This window comes from Pezoporus wallicus, unplaced genomic scaffold, assembly GCF_028554395.1.
Source record: "Pezoporus wallicus isolate ANWC-B61680 ecotype Strahan unplaced genomic scaffold, APGP_CSIRO_Pwel_v1 contig_8803, whole genome shotgun sequence".
NCBI classification, from domain to species: Eukaryota; Metazoa; Chordata; class Aves; order Psittaciformes; family Psittacidae; genus Pezoporus; species Pezoporus wallicus.
The window spans coordinates 966528-979372 of record NW_026635049.1 but is presented as its reverse complement, the minus strand read 5'-3'; the positions used below and the strand labels follow the sequence as shown (position 1 = coordinate 979372).

Sequence of the window (12845 nt, the reverse complement as noted above, 5' to 3'; positions counted from 1 at the left end):
AAGCCATGACCTGTGGAAAGTCCTCCATCAGCTTGAGATGTTGCATGATGACAGGGACAGGGGAGCACTGGCTCCTCTTTAAGAAGGTCCTACACAAAAGCAAGGATGAGGATGTCTGAGGAGCACAAGTTGTTAAGGATCTGTTTGACTTCAGCCCCTCAAATAACTGAACTACTTCCTTTCTCTATGTGGTAAAGCTTAGAACAAGAGCTCCTTCCTTCTCCTTCCCAACCCTCCCTTCCCTTCTGCATCTGCCAAGAGTCATAGCACAGGCAGCTTCTCCAGAGCTTCCTTACTTACCATGCGAGTTCTGGGGAAGGGTTATGGGAACAAGGGGCTTCTAAGCACGATTTATAAGAGTGAGCTAGGGCCCAATGGGACCACATCGCTCCCTCCTTTCTCTGGGGTTACAGCAAAGCAAAATCCTTTATACCACATCCCTAGGAATGACCTGCTTCCCATGCAGATGTGGTGTCCTGTTACCCGTGGAAACCACGACTGAGAAGCAGAAAAGAAGACAGATGTGGGGCTGCATTCCCAGTGGAGATGAATCTTCCAGGTCCTTCACTCCAGCTTTTTGCTTATGCTGTCACACACAACCTTCAGTGGTGTGTCACAGGGAAACTCTGTTTTTCACATGGGGGGACAGGAAGAAAAGAATGGGGAGGTTTAGAAATGAGGAAGGAAGAGAATTAACTGGGCTGAGGTGATGTGAGATGAGAGACTAAAACCCTTATAGAAGCACTTGTGTGTGAGCATCACTCCTTACTAGAAACTACTTTGTCAACTGTTTTTCTACCATAAAACATACAACTACTCTCCAGCCTCTCTGTAAAGCCTCCAGTACACTCAAAGCCTTTTCTCTGTGCTTGCAGATTGTGAGCACACTGACTATGGAAAACAGCAGTGCATCAGGAATCTATTACTGCGTGGCTTCAAACAAGATAGGAGAAGAAGAGAGGAGCATCGAGTTCTATGTCTCAGGTAAGCAACACAGGAGGCACTACACAAAAACTAGATGCTGATGATCAGATTTACCTGAAGGTTTCATGTGGCTGGTGAGTGCTCATTAAAACTGCTGCATGGTGTGTTCTTGGAGCACTCCCAGGCTCATCACCACAAGTGAGGCTGGATCCTGGATCCTGGGTCAGTGCAGAGCCGAGTTTGACATGTCCAGCATCAGACCTGATGCCTCCTTTGCCCTTTTCAAGCTGCAGATGCAGGCCCTGAGTCCTGCTGCCTGTGTTTTAAAGCACCACTCATGACATCTGAGCACTGTCCTCATGAAACCTCCAGCAAAAGCAAAGTCTTTTGTAGGCTTCCAGAGGCCTGAAGCCTCTCCCTGACTCAGAAGAGCGCTTGGTCTCTGATTCAGTCAGCAGACACACAAAGGTGAGCAAGGCCAATACTGAGACCTAATCCAGGGCTGGTATCACTGCGAGCTCTTGTGACATTGGATCCCTGCCTCAGCAATTAGCCTTTGCAGTGCCCTTTAAGGAGGGAGGAGGTGGACATGCTATTTCTCCAAAGAACACAAATCCAAACAAATATCTGCTTAACCTTTCAACACACAAATTCTTTAGTAGTGAGATCAAGACCTACAATAATGCTTTTAGAAGAGATGGGAGTTTAAAAGGAGAAAAGAGTCCAGGGACAGCCTTGTTCAAGTGCTTAAGCAGAACAAACTGAATCATTTCTGTGCTCACTTTCTGGATGAGTGCATGTTGGCTCTTAGAATTTGCATCAAAATAACAAGTTTTAGAACAAAGAGTGCAGAAGTGTCTTGGAAGGTAAATGTCTCATTCTCACTCCTTGGTTTCTTCTCTGTGAAACAAGTTCTGAGGGCAAACAAAGCTCCCTCCTGGCAGTGCTCTGCACTCCTCTGCCTCTCCTGTGTCCTGTGTTGGTTGACCCAATTGCTCTAAAGTAACTGAGCACATTTCAAATCAGGCTGGTTCCCAAAGAAGGGCTCACCAAACATTGTTCCCATTCCTGGTGCATAGAAGTGCTAATATGAAAATGTCACCCACTGATAATGAAGCTGGTGCCATATGGGGGAAAGATTTTACCTCCATTTACAGCTTCTTTCACAAGAATCCCAGACTGGTTTGTGTTGGAAGGGACCTTAAAGCTCATCCAGTTCCAACCCCTGCCACAGGCAGGGACACCTTCCACTAGAGCAGGTTGCTCCAAGCCCCATCCAACCTGGCCTTGAACACTGCTTTAAGGAGACAGAAGAGGGTTAAAGCCTCCAAAAGACATTTTCCAAAGCCCTAACTCTTATTTACTTACAAAAACACCCTTCAGGGTGCACATCTGGGAGATACAGCTCAGGCACAAGAGGTCCTCAAGATGTTCAAGGCAGGCTGAAGACAAGCTATTAATTTTACGCTTCACCACCTCCAGATGTTGAGTGTTCATGTGGGTTTGCTGCTGCTCTGAATTGTGCCAGCTGCTGCGTTTGGATGGGTTACCCAAAGCCATATGTTCCCAAGCTATTCCCAGGCCTTTGCAACACTTGGTGATTAAAACCAATGCTGCAGCAACTAAATAAGCACCTCACTTATGCACATTCAAAGGGTTAGATCCATCCACGTATCATTCACAACTCTGTTTTATTTTAGTGCTGAAGATATGTAGCATTTTTCCCCCCACAGTGAGTTCATACTTCAGATTTGTTATTTTAAGTTCAATCTAGCAATGTTTTGAGACCCAACTGCTTTAATCATAAAATTCTGATGATGAAGGAAATGAATCACTGGACAAAATTACTGACAGTGGTTATGGTGGAAACGTTTCCACCAAAACACACCAGAAGGTGAACAGGGCTTGGCAAGACAGAGCTATTCTTGCCTGTGAAGAAAAGACTGGCAGTCTGTGCCATTCTGGGGAAGAGGCAGATGCTGAATGAGCATGACAGACTTATAAAAGTGCTGTGTTTAAAAATAGCGGTGTTTGTGGATTAGAAAGAAATGCAATCTTTCTAAATGTGGCCATTCAGATCCTAAAGTAGGTCGTGATGCAGGGGAAAACAGCAGCAGAGTGACCTGCTGCTGGGCGCCTTTATGTGATGGTCCTCTGCTGAGTAATGCATGTTGCTCCAATGAGCAGCCGGGCTGCTGTAAGAGCTGCTGCTCCATGTCTGCCTTCCGGGTGGGAAACAAACACTTGTCTTCTGCTGGGTGCACTTGGAGGAGGCAAAGCGACCACTGGGTTACTCTCACCAGGAGCTTCCTCTGCTCTCAGTGCTGGAGGGACACGGAGGGAATGTTTGCGAGGCACCAAACAGCATAATGCCCTAAGCAGGCCACTTTACAACTGCTGGTTAAATGGATGCACGGTGAGGCTGGAAGCTGAGATAAAGGCTGAGCTGGAGCCTGAGAGCACACAAACAACGTGTGGGCTTTTGGGACAATGTCTAGCAAATGTCTGCAGCACTTCACAGAGCTCTGTTCTCTGCCAAGCAGCTGCTGGCTGTGGGGCTCCACAACTAATGCAGCAACTGGTGGATTTGAAAGACCTGATCTCCCATTATCTCCTACCAGCAAACAAGCTGGTGGATCCTGAGCTGCTTTCAAATGTCCTGGATGAACTGGGCTCAATTAACTTCTCCCTGGTAAGAAATCTGAAGGTGACACAGAGCTAAACTCTCTTTTTCCCTCAAAACCTGTTCCACTAAGTCAGGGTTGAATGGTCAGAACACAGCAGAGGGACACATGGAAACTCCATAGATGCTGTCTGGGCTGCACCTGCTTTCTGGGACATGCCTTGCTTCAGCCTCGTGTTCTCATCTCAGAAACATGTATTTATCCCAGTGGGATAATATCAACAGCCATTTTGTTCTTGCAGTGCAGAGCCCCCACACAAACTCCCACGGACACCACAAATAGCACTGGGGTCTATTTTTAAACCATTCCTTTGCTAGCAGAATTCATTTCAGTGAAGGGTCAGCAGGGTTTGAGATCACACTCAAACCAAACCATATAAGGGGTCCAACATGATGAGAAATCTTATCATCCAGCCCTGAAGCCTTTCTGAGCTCCTTCTGCAGATGTCCTGATAGTCAATGTCCCACTGAAGCTCTTCTAAAGCCCTTCATGGCACCAGGAACTCCCAAGGCAGTGCAGTAGTAGTGTTATCCACTCTGCCCTGGCCTTTATTCATAGAATCCTAGAGGATCACAGAGTGGTTTAGGCTGGAAAGGACCTTAAAGCTCACCCAGTTCCAACCCCTGCCACAGGCAGGGACACCTTCCACTAGAGCAGCTTGCTCCAAGCCCCATGCAACCTGGCCTTGAACACTGCCAGGGATGGGGCAGCCACAGCTTCTCTGGGCACCCTGTGCCAGCGCCTCAGCACCCTCACAGGGAAGAATTCCAGTGGTTTTGTTTTGTGTAAATCCTTGTTACTGTTCCTTGTGGAAGCAGAAGCTGTCTCTGGCCTCTTCTGAGTATCACAGTCTTGACAGGAGTGCAACCATCTAAGGCAGATGACATTTTGTCACAGCCATCAGCTACTCAGAACTGTCTCACATCACTGCCCACCACCCACTAACACACCAAAGGACACTCCTGTCAGACTGTAACCTTCCCAGGGCAGTGTAAAGCTGACCTGATGTCTCCTGGAGGCATTCTCTGCCATGAACAAGTATAATTTACCTTCTAATCTCTGGCCTGTACCTTGGAAAGGGCAACTCTATATTACCGTAGGTTCACAGTAAATCAAATTATAGCTTTTGTATGACTGTACTGCATATGACAAAATGGGATCCCACCCAGATGAAACCTCTGAATGCTCTTGGGATATAAATGAATTATGATAAGAATAACAAATTATAACAAAAGCCCTTTTTCATGGGCTTATCTGATTGCAAAACTACTCTGTAAAATGGAGTTAAAGATTTCTACCCGAAAGAAAGCGTTATACTTCAAACACGAGATAAAAATCAGCTCTTAGATAACCAGAACAATGCATGAACTGGGCTGTTGTACAACTGCTTGCCACTCTTAATTTGCATACTCCTGACATGTTCAGAGGCTTTATGAAAAGCTCTGTGCTGTCTCCAGTGGTAGGGCTCACCCTTTCTTCTTCTCACCCTCCCTATATGCACAGGCCTGATGGCAAACCCCCATCCTGCCAGGCCCAGGGATGGGATTTGGGAAGGAGCAGAAGTTTTGAGTTACAGCCATTATTGTGCAAAGCACAGGAAATTAAAAACAATTAATTCCTTGTAAATACAAATGGAGCCAGACTTTCCTTTGATTTATGCTGACTTCTTACCTTCCCGCAGTGGCTTATTTCCCTATTCTGCCCTGGAATCCCGCACGGCTGAGAGTGAGATTCGCGGCTACTACACTGTAATACAATATGAAAGACAAATGTTTGGTGACTGCTGATAAAAGCAAAAAGGCCCCATGGTGCATTCTTCTAGCCAACTTCTTAGGAGGCTTATAAAACACTGTATCTGTTCAGAGAGAGGAAGTTAATCACTGCTCAGGTTCAAGATTGTGTAAGCAAAGTAGTCAAAGAGATGAACTGACTTCTAATGTGCTCTGAAAGCTGCAGCTACTCCCCAGATAATCTGGGTAGGAGGAGAAAAGAGAGAGGAGAGCAGGAGAGACTTCTTTTTTCTCACTCTTTTCCTTCCACTGTAATGAAAATCAATGAATATTCTATTGGAGCTGGAAGAGCTTCTTGAAAGGCTACAAGATGGAAGAGAATAGCACAGGTTCCAGCTAAAAATATTCAGAATGCTAAATAAAAAATGTCACTAGAAAGAATGAAAGGAAAAACAAGGCAGCCCTCTGCTCCCGGAATGTGAAGTCGGTCAAAACCCCTCTGCACTGACGCCACACACAAGCCAGTGCCTGTCCCCAGAGACGCAGTATTTCAATCCCTGCAGAACAAATGAGGCTGCAGGAGTTGGAAGTAGAAATTCACCTGCAGAAAAAGCTTCCTGAGAGGCAGAAGCAGGGGCAAACGGGGCTGCCAGCCCCACTGCTTACAGCCAAAGGCTGGCTTGCCCTGGTGATGCGACCAGACTCCTACCCACTGCTTTACCAGGAACCCCTTTGTACTTCCACTGAGACCCAGCACGTAGGATCAGAGAATGCAGGGTGGAGGGGATCTCAGGTCTCCCACACCACTGAGCTTACTGAAGGACTGAGCTAACTAAAGATCCATCTACCTTAGCACTGTAACTCCTCCTGGAGCAAGTAGCAAATGCTTAGAGGAGAAGCTAAGAAAAAGGCACATTATGAGGGTGCTTCTTCCCTATTTTGGTCTCACAGATTGAGGGGAGATGCTGAGATGCTGCACGTGCCACATCCGCGTTTTCTCTTTAATTCTTCCTGTTTAAAGAAGCTCTGCTGGCCTCAGACTTCTGCCCCTTTATGATAAGCATCATCTTGACATGTTGGAACCACAGGACATCTGTTGTGAGGAATGGATGTACCACACAAGTCAGTTTGAGCGTACAGCTAGCACTAAGCAAGAGAACTGAGCCTAACAAAACACTGCATAAAGTAAACTGAAATTCCATGAAAAGAAAAATAACAGTTTCCACAGCTGCGGCCTGAGGGGTCTCTTCCCTTTTTGGATCTTTCATAAAGCATTTCTGATGCCAGTCTTTAAAAACCATGAAGCAAAGCTCATTGGTTCTATTCCAGATGACTTGTGAAGAAGAGAGACTTTTAATCATATCTGAAAGCTCCTTCAGGGCTCTCTATTTTATATAATCTATGGTTTATTATAAGACAGATCAGTTATTTCACCAGCTTTGCTATTTATGCTCAACTGTAGCTTCAGCAGAACTTCTTGCAAGAGTTTGCAGTGTGAGCCCCTGGCCAGATTCCAGCTCCCATGTGGAATTTGTCCAATTGCAAGTGCAATGCATTCATGCTCCCCTTGAACTTCTGTCCTTCTCAAAGTACCATCCGTTTCATCCCAGCTTAAGAAAGCATCTTACTAACAGCTTGGTATTGAAGCAATGATCTATCAGATCTATTGCAAACACTGTTCATGTTCAGAAGGTCCAGAGCAGGTCTCCCCCCCTGCACTATGCCTGGTAAACTTCATCAGGGGTTCCTCAGGACTCTCAGCTGCTCGAAAATCCTGGCCAGAAGAATAACTCCAGGTCACTGTGGTTCTCAATGCACTTTCATTCAAGCCTACTGGGTGGACAGATGATGGAAACTAGCAGAATAAAAAGGGAAAAGAATATCTTTCAGTCACAACTTAATTGTGAGTCTCTGGTGGCTAATGCAGTGATAGGACTGTGTCTGTAGGCCAGGCTCTGGGTAGATGGGACTCATGCCTCAAAGTATTTCTCTGCTAAATATAAAGACCTCAAGGTCTTATATGTCACTGGATCCGTTAATCCAGTCAGTGATCAGGTAAGTATCCACCAAGGCACATATGATGAAAATAAATCTTGGCATAGCTGGAGTAAGAGAGAATTGGGAAGATTGTTCAGTGGTGAAGAAAAGAGAGTGTTACTTCTGAGACATGGGAACAGGTTTCTTTATTCTTATGCAATTATAACTTCAAGCACTGATTGCAGATAGAAAGGGAAGAGCTCACGAACACATTTGTCTACCTGGACAGAAATCTCTCTTGATTAAACTCTCTTAGACCATTAACTGCTTCTATTTATAATCTTTCAATTCATTACTTGCAAATGTAATGATTACACTACTGAGGGCTGGACTACCACAGGTCAGCCCTGGGATGTGAGAGGTACCCGATTCACATAAGTCCCATTAAAACTGGCTCATTCCATGCCTGCTGGTCTTTGACATTTGACCATCAGGTTGCAACCAGGGATGTCCTCAGTTGTGACATGACTGTAAAGATGTTTTTTTCCCCTCCAGATGTGCCATTTGGGTTGCAAACAGCCCCGCAAGTGACAACCATCGTGGGGAACAACGTCCAGCTGACCTGCCAGGCCTCCAAGTACATCTACAGCCACCTGGGCTGGTATTCCCCCTCCTCGGAGGCGGCTCCCGCCGACTCCCTCATCAGGAGCACCAGTAACTATTCCATTTCGTTGACACTGGTCATCACTAACGTCACCAAGGAACAGAGTGGCCTCTACAGATGCAGAGCCCAGAACCAGCACAACAGCACCGACACGCTGGAACAGCACACTCAGCTCCTCGTCAGAGGTACGTCCTGCCAGTGGAAGGTGGCAATGGGACGTGGCGGGGTTCTGCTGCATCTGCTGCTCCCTTTGATGCCTTTCAAACATCACTGCATGTGGATTCACACATATTACTCATCCAGCCACTGCTGGGTTTGTACAAAATATTTCCCTTACACACAAAGGTGAATTCAGCTGCATTTTATCTTCCTAACACCATGCTGGATGCAGATACAGTGTTGATTCAAGAGGAAAGCATCCCCCACCACATTACTAACAGCACAACTCTATCACTTGCGACTGTCACCCCAGATCTGTATGACTTTGGTGGAAGAGTCCACCCACTTGCAGCTGCCAGACACCAAAATAGATTTGAACCCAGCAGATTTAATCACAAATGTCACTGTCCAAGTATATAATAAGTGACAGGTACCATTTAGTCTGGGTAAGAGGGAAGCACTTCTTTGTCATAACAATATTTTCTTACTTATGTGCACCCCCCCTAACTCTTTTATTTTCATAAAACCAGTAACACTACAGGTCCTGAAGCCTATTTCTTTAGCTATGTAACTATAAAGGGCAGGACACAGTAGAACTCACTGAGAATCAGTGAAGTTTCTTCTGCTTCATAGTGAAGAGAGTGAGTGAGTGGCTCTAAGCCTCCTAAGCCTCCTCAGAAGAACAAGTGCTGCTGGAATGGGTGAATTTATTGGGTATCTTCCAACAGTGAAGAAAATTCCCAAAACACAGAACTGCAGTGGAACTGCAACGAGCAGTAGCAAGCCAGGGAGCAGGAGACAGAGTCCATCAGAAGCTGCATTTTCAGACAGTGATTTTCAAATTTGCTTCTCCACTTACATCAATGGCTGATGAAGCACTGAAAGGACAGCTATGCTGCCACAAGCACTTGTCACTTGGGTGCAAACCAGGATGTGCTGTGCTGGCTTTGTCCCTGTTGAAGCACAGGAGCACACTTCCCATCCGGTCTCCTGCCCTGTGCATCCCACACCACTCTGGCACAGGGGGAGATGCTCACCTACAGCACAGCTCTGATATCCAAATGCATAGGAAATGGGATGAGTACCTGCCTCTTCCTGAGGTGTGGAGAAAGGGAAGAATCTCCCCCCGGTGTTACAGAGGGCTGGGACTTGGTTTGGTCCATGCTCTGATGGGAGGCACTGTGCTCTCTGCTCTCTGCGTTCAGGCAATTCACTTTTCTCTCCCCTGGCAGATATTTTTACTCATTTAGTCAAATTTCCACCAACACAAACACCTCCACATGATGGCTATGGGAAAAACACAGCTCAGCTGGGAATACATCCATGGGAGAACTGGAACCTTCATCACATTCCTCTGAGGATTACTGGGGTCTGTTATTTGTCTGGCACATCAGAGAGGCAATTCTGCTGGAAAACATGTGCGGAAATGCCCCTCCACCCCAGCCCTCCTTACCCCATGCAAAGAAGGTCTTTTAAATGTACTAACACCACCAGCTACTGTCCTTATTGCAGGTTATATCTGGCTTTATGCTGTGCTTGTGATTTTATTCACTGCTTTCCTGTACTTTTTGTAAATGAACAGAACAAGGAGGTTAATGTGCTTTGCAGTAAGCAGGTAACTGCACTCATGATGGAGGACACAGAATCCTTAGAACTGTTTCCTCTTTGCCTCCTCCTCTCTTTTTTTTTGTATTCACTCTGCATTTGCTCTACCCACTCACTGTCCTCTGTTCTCTTCAGAGGATGAGAAACTCAAGGAAGTTCGAGCTGAATCTGAATCTAAGCTTAGTCAGTTTGGAAACAGACCAAATACACTCACCCACTCCTCCCATAATCTTCTGGGGGCTTTTTGCCACCACTCAGCAACCAAATCTTTGCCACTTCCAGCCCAGAGAGGCCACGTGCAATGCTAAAGGAGAGGAGATGGCAGAGCTGAGGGAAGTGCCTTCTCAAGCCTCACTGTGCCCTGTTTTCCCTTGTCACTGTAGCAAAGGCAGCACCGTACGTGATACAGAACCTCACAGACCTGGAGGTTAACATCAGCGGCAAGATCATTCTGGAGTGCAAAGTCGGTGGGACACCAGAACCTCAGATCACGTGGAGGAAGAATGGCTACCCCATTTCAGCAGCATCAGGTGAGGGCTTGCTCCCCAAGCACACTGATATGGTATATAACATAGGATAACAGACTTGCAAGCGTAGGACCTACAATTCTGTGGCTACCCTGAGCACGGCTCATGGGTCAGCCATGAGTCAGGATCATGTACCCAACCTCAGGAAACACATACACAAATCCAAACCTATCAGACCACTGCAGCAGTCTCCAACTTGGACTTTGAGGTCAAAGCTGCCAGTGGCTGCAACCCACTGTGTGCTTATGCAGGTTGCCTTCTGCAGCATTCGTGTCTGCAGTCAGCTAGGTAGTGTGCATGCATTAGCATGGCATTAGTACACCAAGGAGTACAGTGTGCTGCTCTTCAGCCTGCTCTGTGACAACCGCTTGTGTACAAAACCAAGGTGCAGAGTGTACCTGCTTGCCAGGTGGGTCCAGAAACACAGGCCTCGACTGTCAGATCAGAATATATAGGTGCATGTTGTGGTCAGCACCCACCAGCCAGCCCAGGGCATCCCATGGCATGTTACACACCCTGTCCTTGTCTCCTTATGGCACAGTGATGGGAAGGGGCTCCCAGCTCAGCTGGTAGAGAGCAGGACAGGGAGAATGGACTCCCTTCCCTGGGCCTCAGCTCTCTGTCCCGAGATCTCCTATAAATCATGGAGAATCCCAAGCCAGCAGCTGTTCCTGTGACTTTAATTTTGCATCTTGGACTAGGTAGGAAGTCTCGGATCATCCATAATTCACATCAGGCTGTTCTCAGAGAAACTCTTTATAGCTACTGAAATTCTATAAATAATTCTGGAGGGACAAGCATGTAACTCATCCAACCAATGGAAACATAAATAAAATATTGGGAAAAAACACCTCAGGGTAAGTATTTCAGCACAGAGCATGGTGAGTGCCGTGCAGTACTCTTGTTAACAACAGGATTCATGGGCAGAACACCCAGAAACTCAAAATGTCCTTCTCTTCCGGATTCAAAGCCTGACCTGCTTCCCTATTTCTGCCCCAAATATCTCTGTTTCAAGACGATCTCTCAGTTTTGTAGAATAAATGAGGAAAAATTAAATGTGGAAAATGAATGAGGAAAATTGAACGTAGAAAAGCCTCATATAGGTCACATCCAGTCAAACTCCACCTCTAGCCCCGGCTCCCTGTGAATACAGGACTTCACACAGCGATTTTTCCCGGGATGTGCATAACCTGATTTCTGTGTTCCACATGTCAGTATTCCCATAACTCCCTACAGCCCTCCAAGGCACTGGCTTTCTCCAATCATTTCACCGAGTTCCCTTTTTTCCCAGTTCATCTTGTTGCCATCAGAAACCCCATCTTCCCATCACTTCCCTAGAAGCTTTCTCAGGCTCTTTGCTCATAACAAACTTACAGCCACATTTGCTGTTGGTTAAATGATCCTCGAGGGATTTACACAGGTATTGAGGAGAAAAAAGTGTCAGGGAAGGGCAGCTGCCTGACCACAATGAGGAGCACAGCATTCAAATACCTCCTGACAACAGTACGTACCAGGCCTGCTTGGATGGGAGCTGACTTTCAGTTCCCTGTCTCCTAAAAGCATTCATAGGCATGTAAGTTACTGTGATAATAGTGACTGCAATCCCTTCCAACAGGAATTTCCATGGAAAATAATACCCTGGTCATTGAGCGAGTGAAAAAGGATGATGAAGGGCTCTATGAATGCAAAGCATCCAACGACATGGGCCAGGACAGCACATCAGCCTTCATTAAGATACAAGGTGAGGTCTAAGTTAAGGTGAAACACATGGATTGTGTGGGAATGAGGAGAACTATGCCCCAGTCATGGACTTTGGCTGCATTTAGATTTGGTTGTACATTTAACCTACAGGTTCTGAGGAGAAATCCAACATTGAAGTTATCATTTTGGTCTGCACTGGTCTGGCTGCTACTCTCTTCTGGCTTCTTCTCACTCTCTTCATTCGGAAGCTGAGAAAAGTAAGAGAGGTTCCATACTGCAGAAAGGGGTTGGGACTGGGCTTCAGATGAAGCATCAGGGTTTGGGGATGAGTGGCTGGGACAGATGGTGGAAAAAGTGTGCAAAATGCTCCTGTAAAGTTTCAGTCCAAGATTTCTGCTGACAGTCCTCTGAGTTCTCAAGAGATCACTCACACTTGTGAGATTCCACTGCCACAGCACCATTAAACCAGGCTCCTCCCTCCTTATGAGCCAAACTGGCTTGCAAGATTAGGAAACAAAAAGCAAACCCAAAATCCCCTAAAATGAGGGTTTGATTTCAGCACTTGTCTAGGAAACATGGGTATTAAAGGGGGTCCTGTTTGAAGAAAAATCCTGGGATGTTTGCTCTACAGATGAGCTCAAACCACACTTATTTTGTCTCCAAGTCGCTATTCTTTCACCCCCCTTTTATGACTCAAAAAAGAAAAGTTCCAAGGAATTTAGGTCAGGTTTTCCTAAAACAAACAGCAAACAGAAAAGCAACCACAGCCTCTGCTCTGTAACTCACCAAAACACAGTCCCAATGCTGATACCCAATACTTGGGTAAAACTTCTCCTTCTATTGCAAATACAGTGATTACATTAATGTTTTCCCC

The 12845-nt window shown here is 46.2% G+C and overlaps 1 protein-coding gene across 2 annotated transcripts in view; it reads left to right on the top strand.

The window, feature by feature from the left end:
- Positions 1-12845, top strand: part of LOC130594737 (vascular endothelial growth factor receptor kdr-like) — a 121951-nt gene that overhangs the window by 81024 nt on the left and 28082 nt on the right. For both annotated transcript variants that reach the window (XM_057400847.1, XM_057400855.1), the window contains exons 12-16: positions 876-984; positions 7871-8164; positions 10127-10273; positions 11886-12011; positions 12122-12228. In XM_057400847.1, the coding sequence (XP_057256830.1) occupies positions 876-984; positions 7871-8164; positions 10127-10273; positions 11886-12011; positions 12122-12228 (783 nt within the window). The remainder of the gene's footprint in view (positions 1-875; positions 985-7870; positions 8165-10126; positions 10274-11885; positions 12012-12121; positions 12229-12845) is intronic.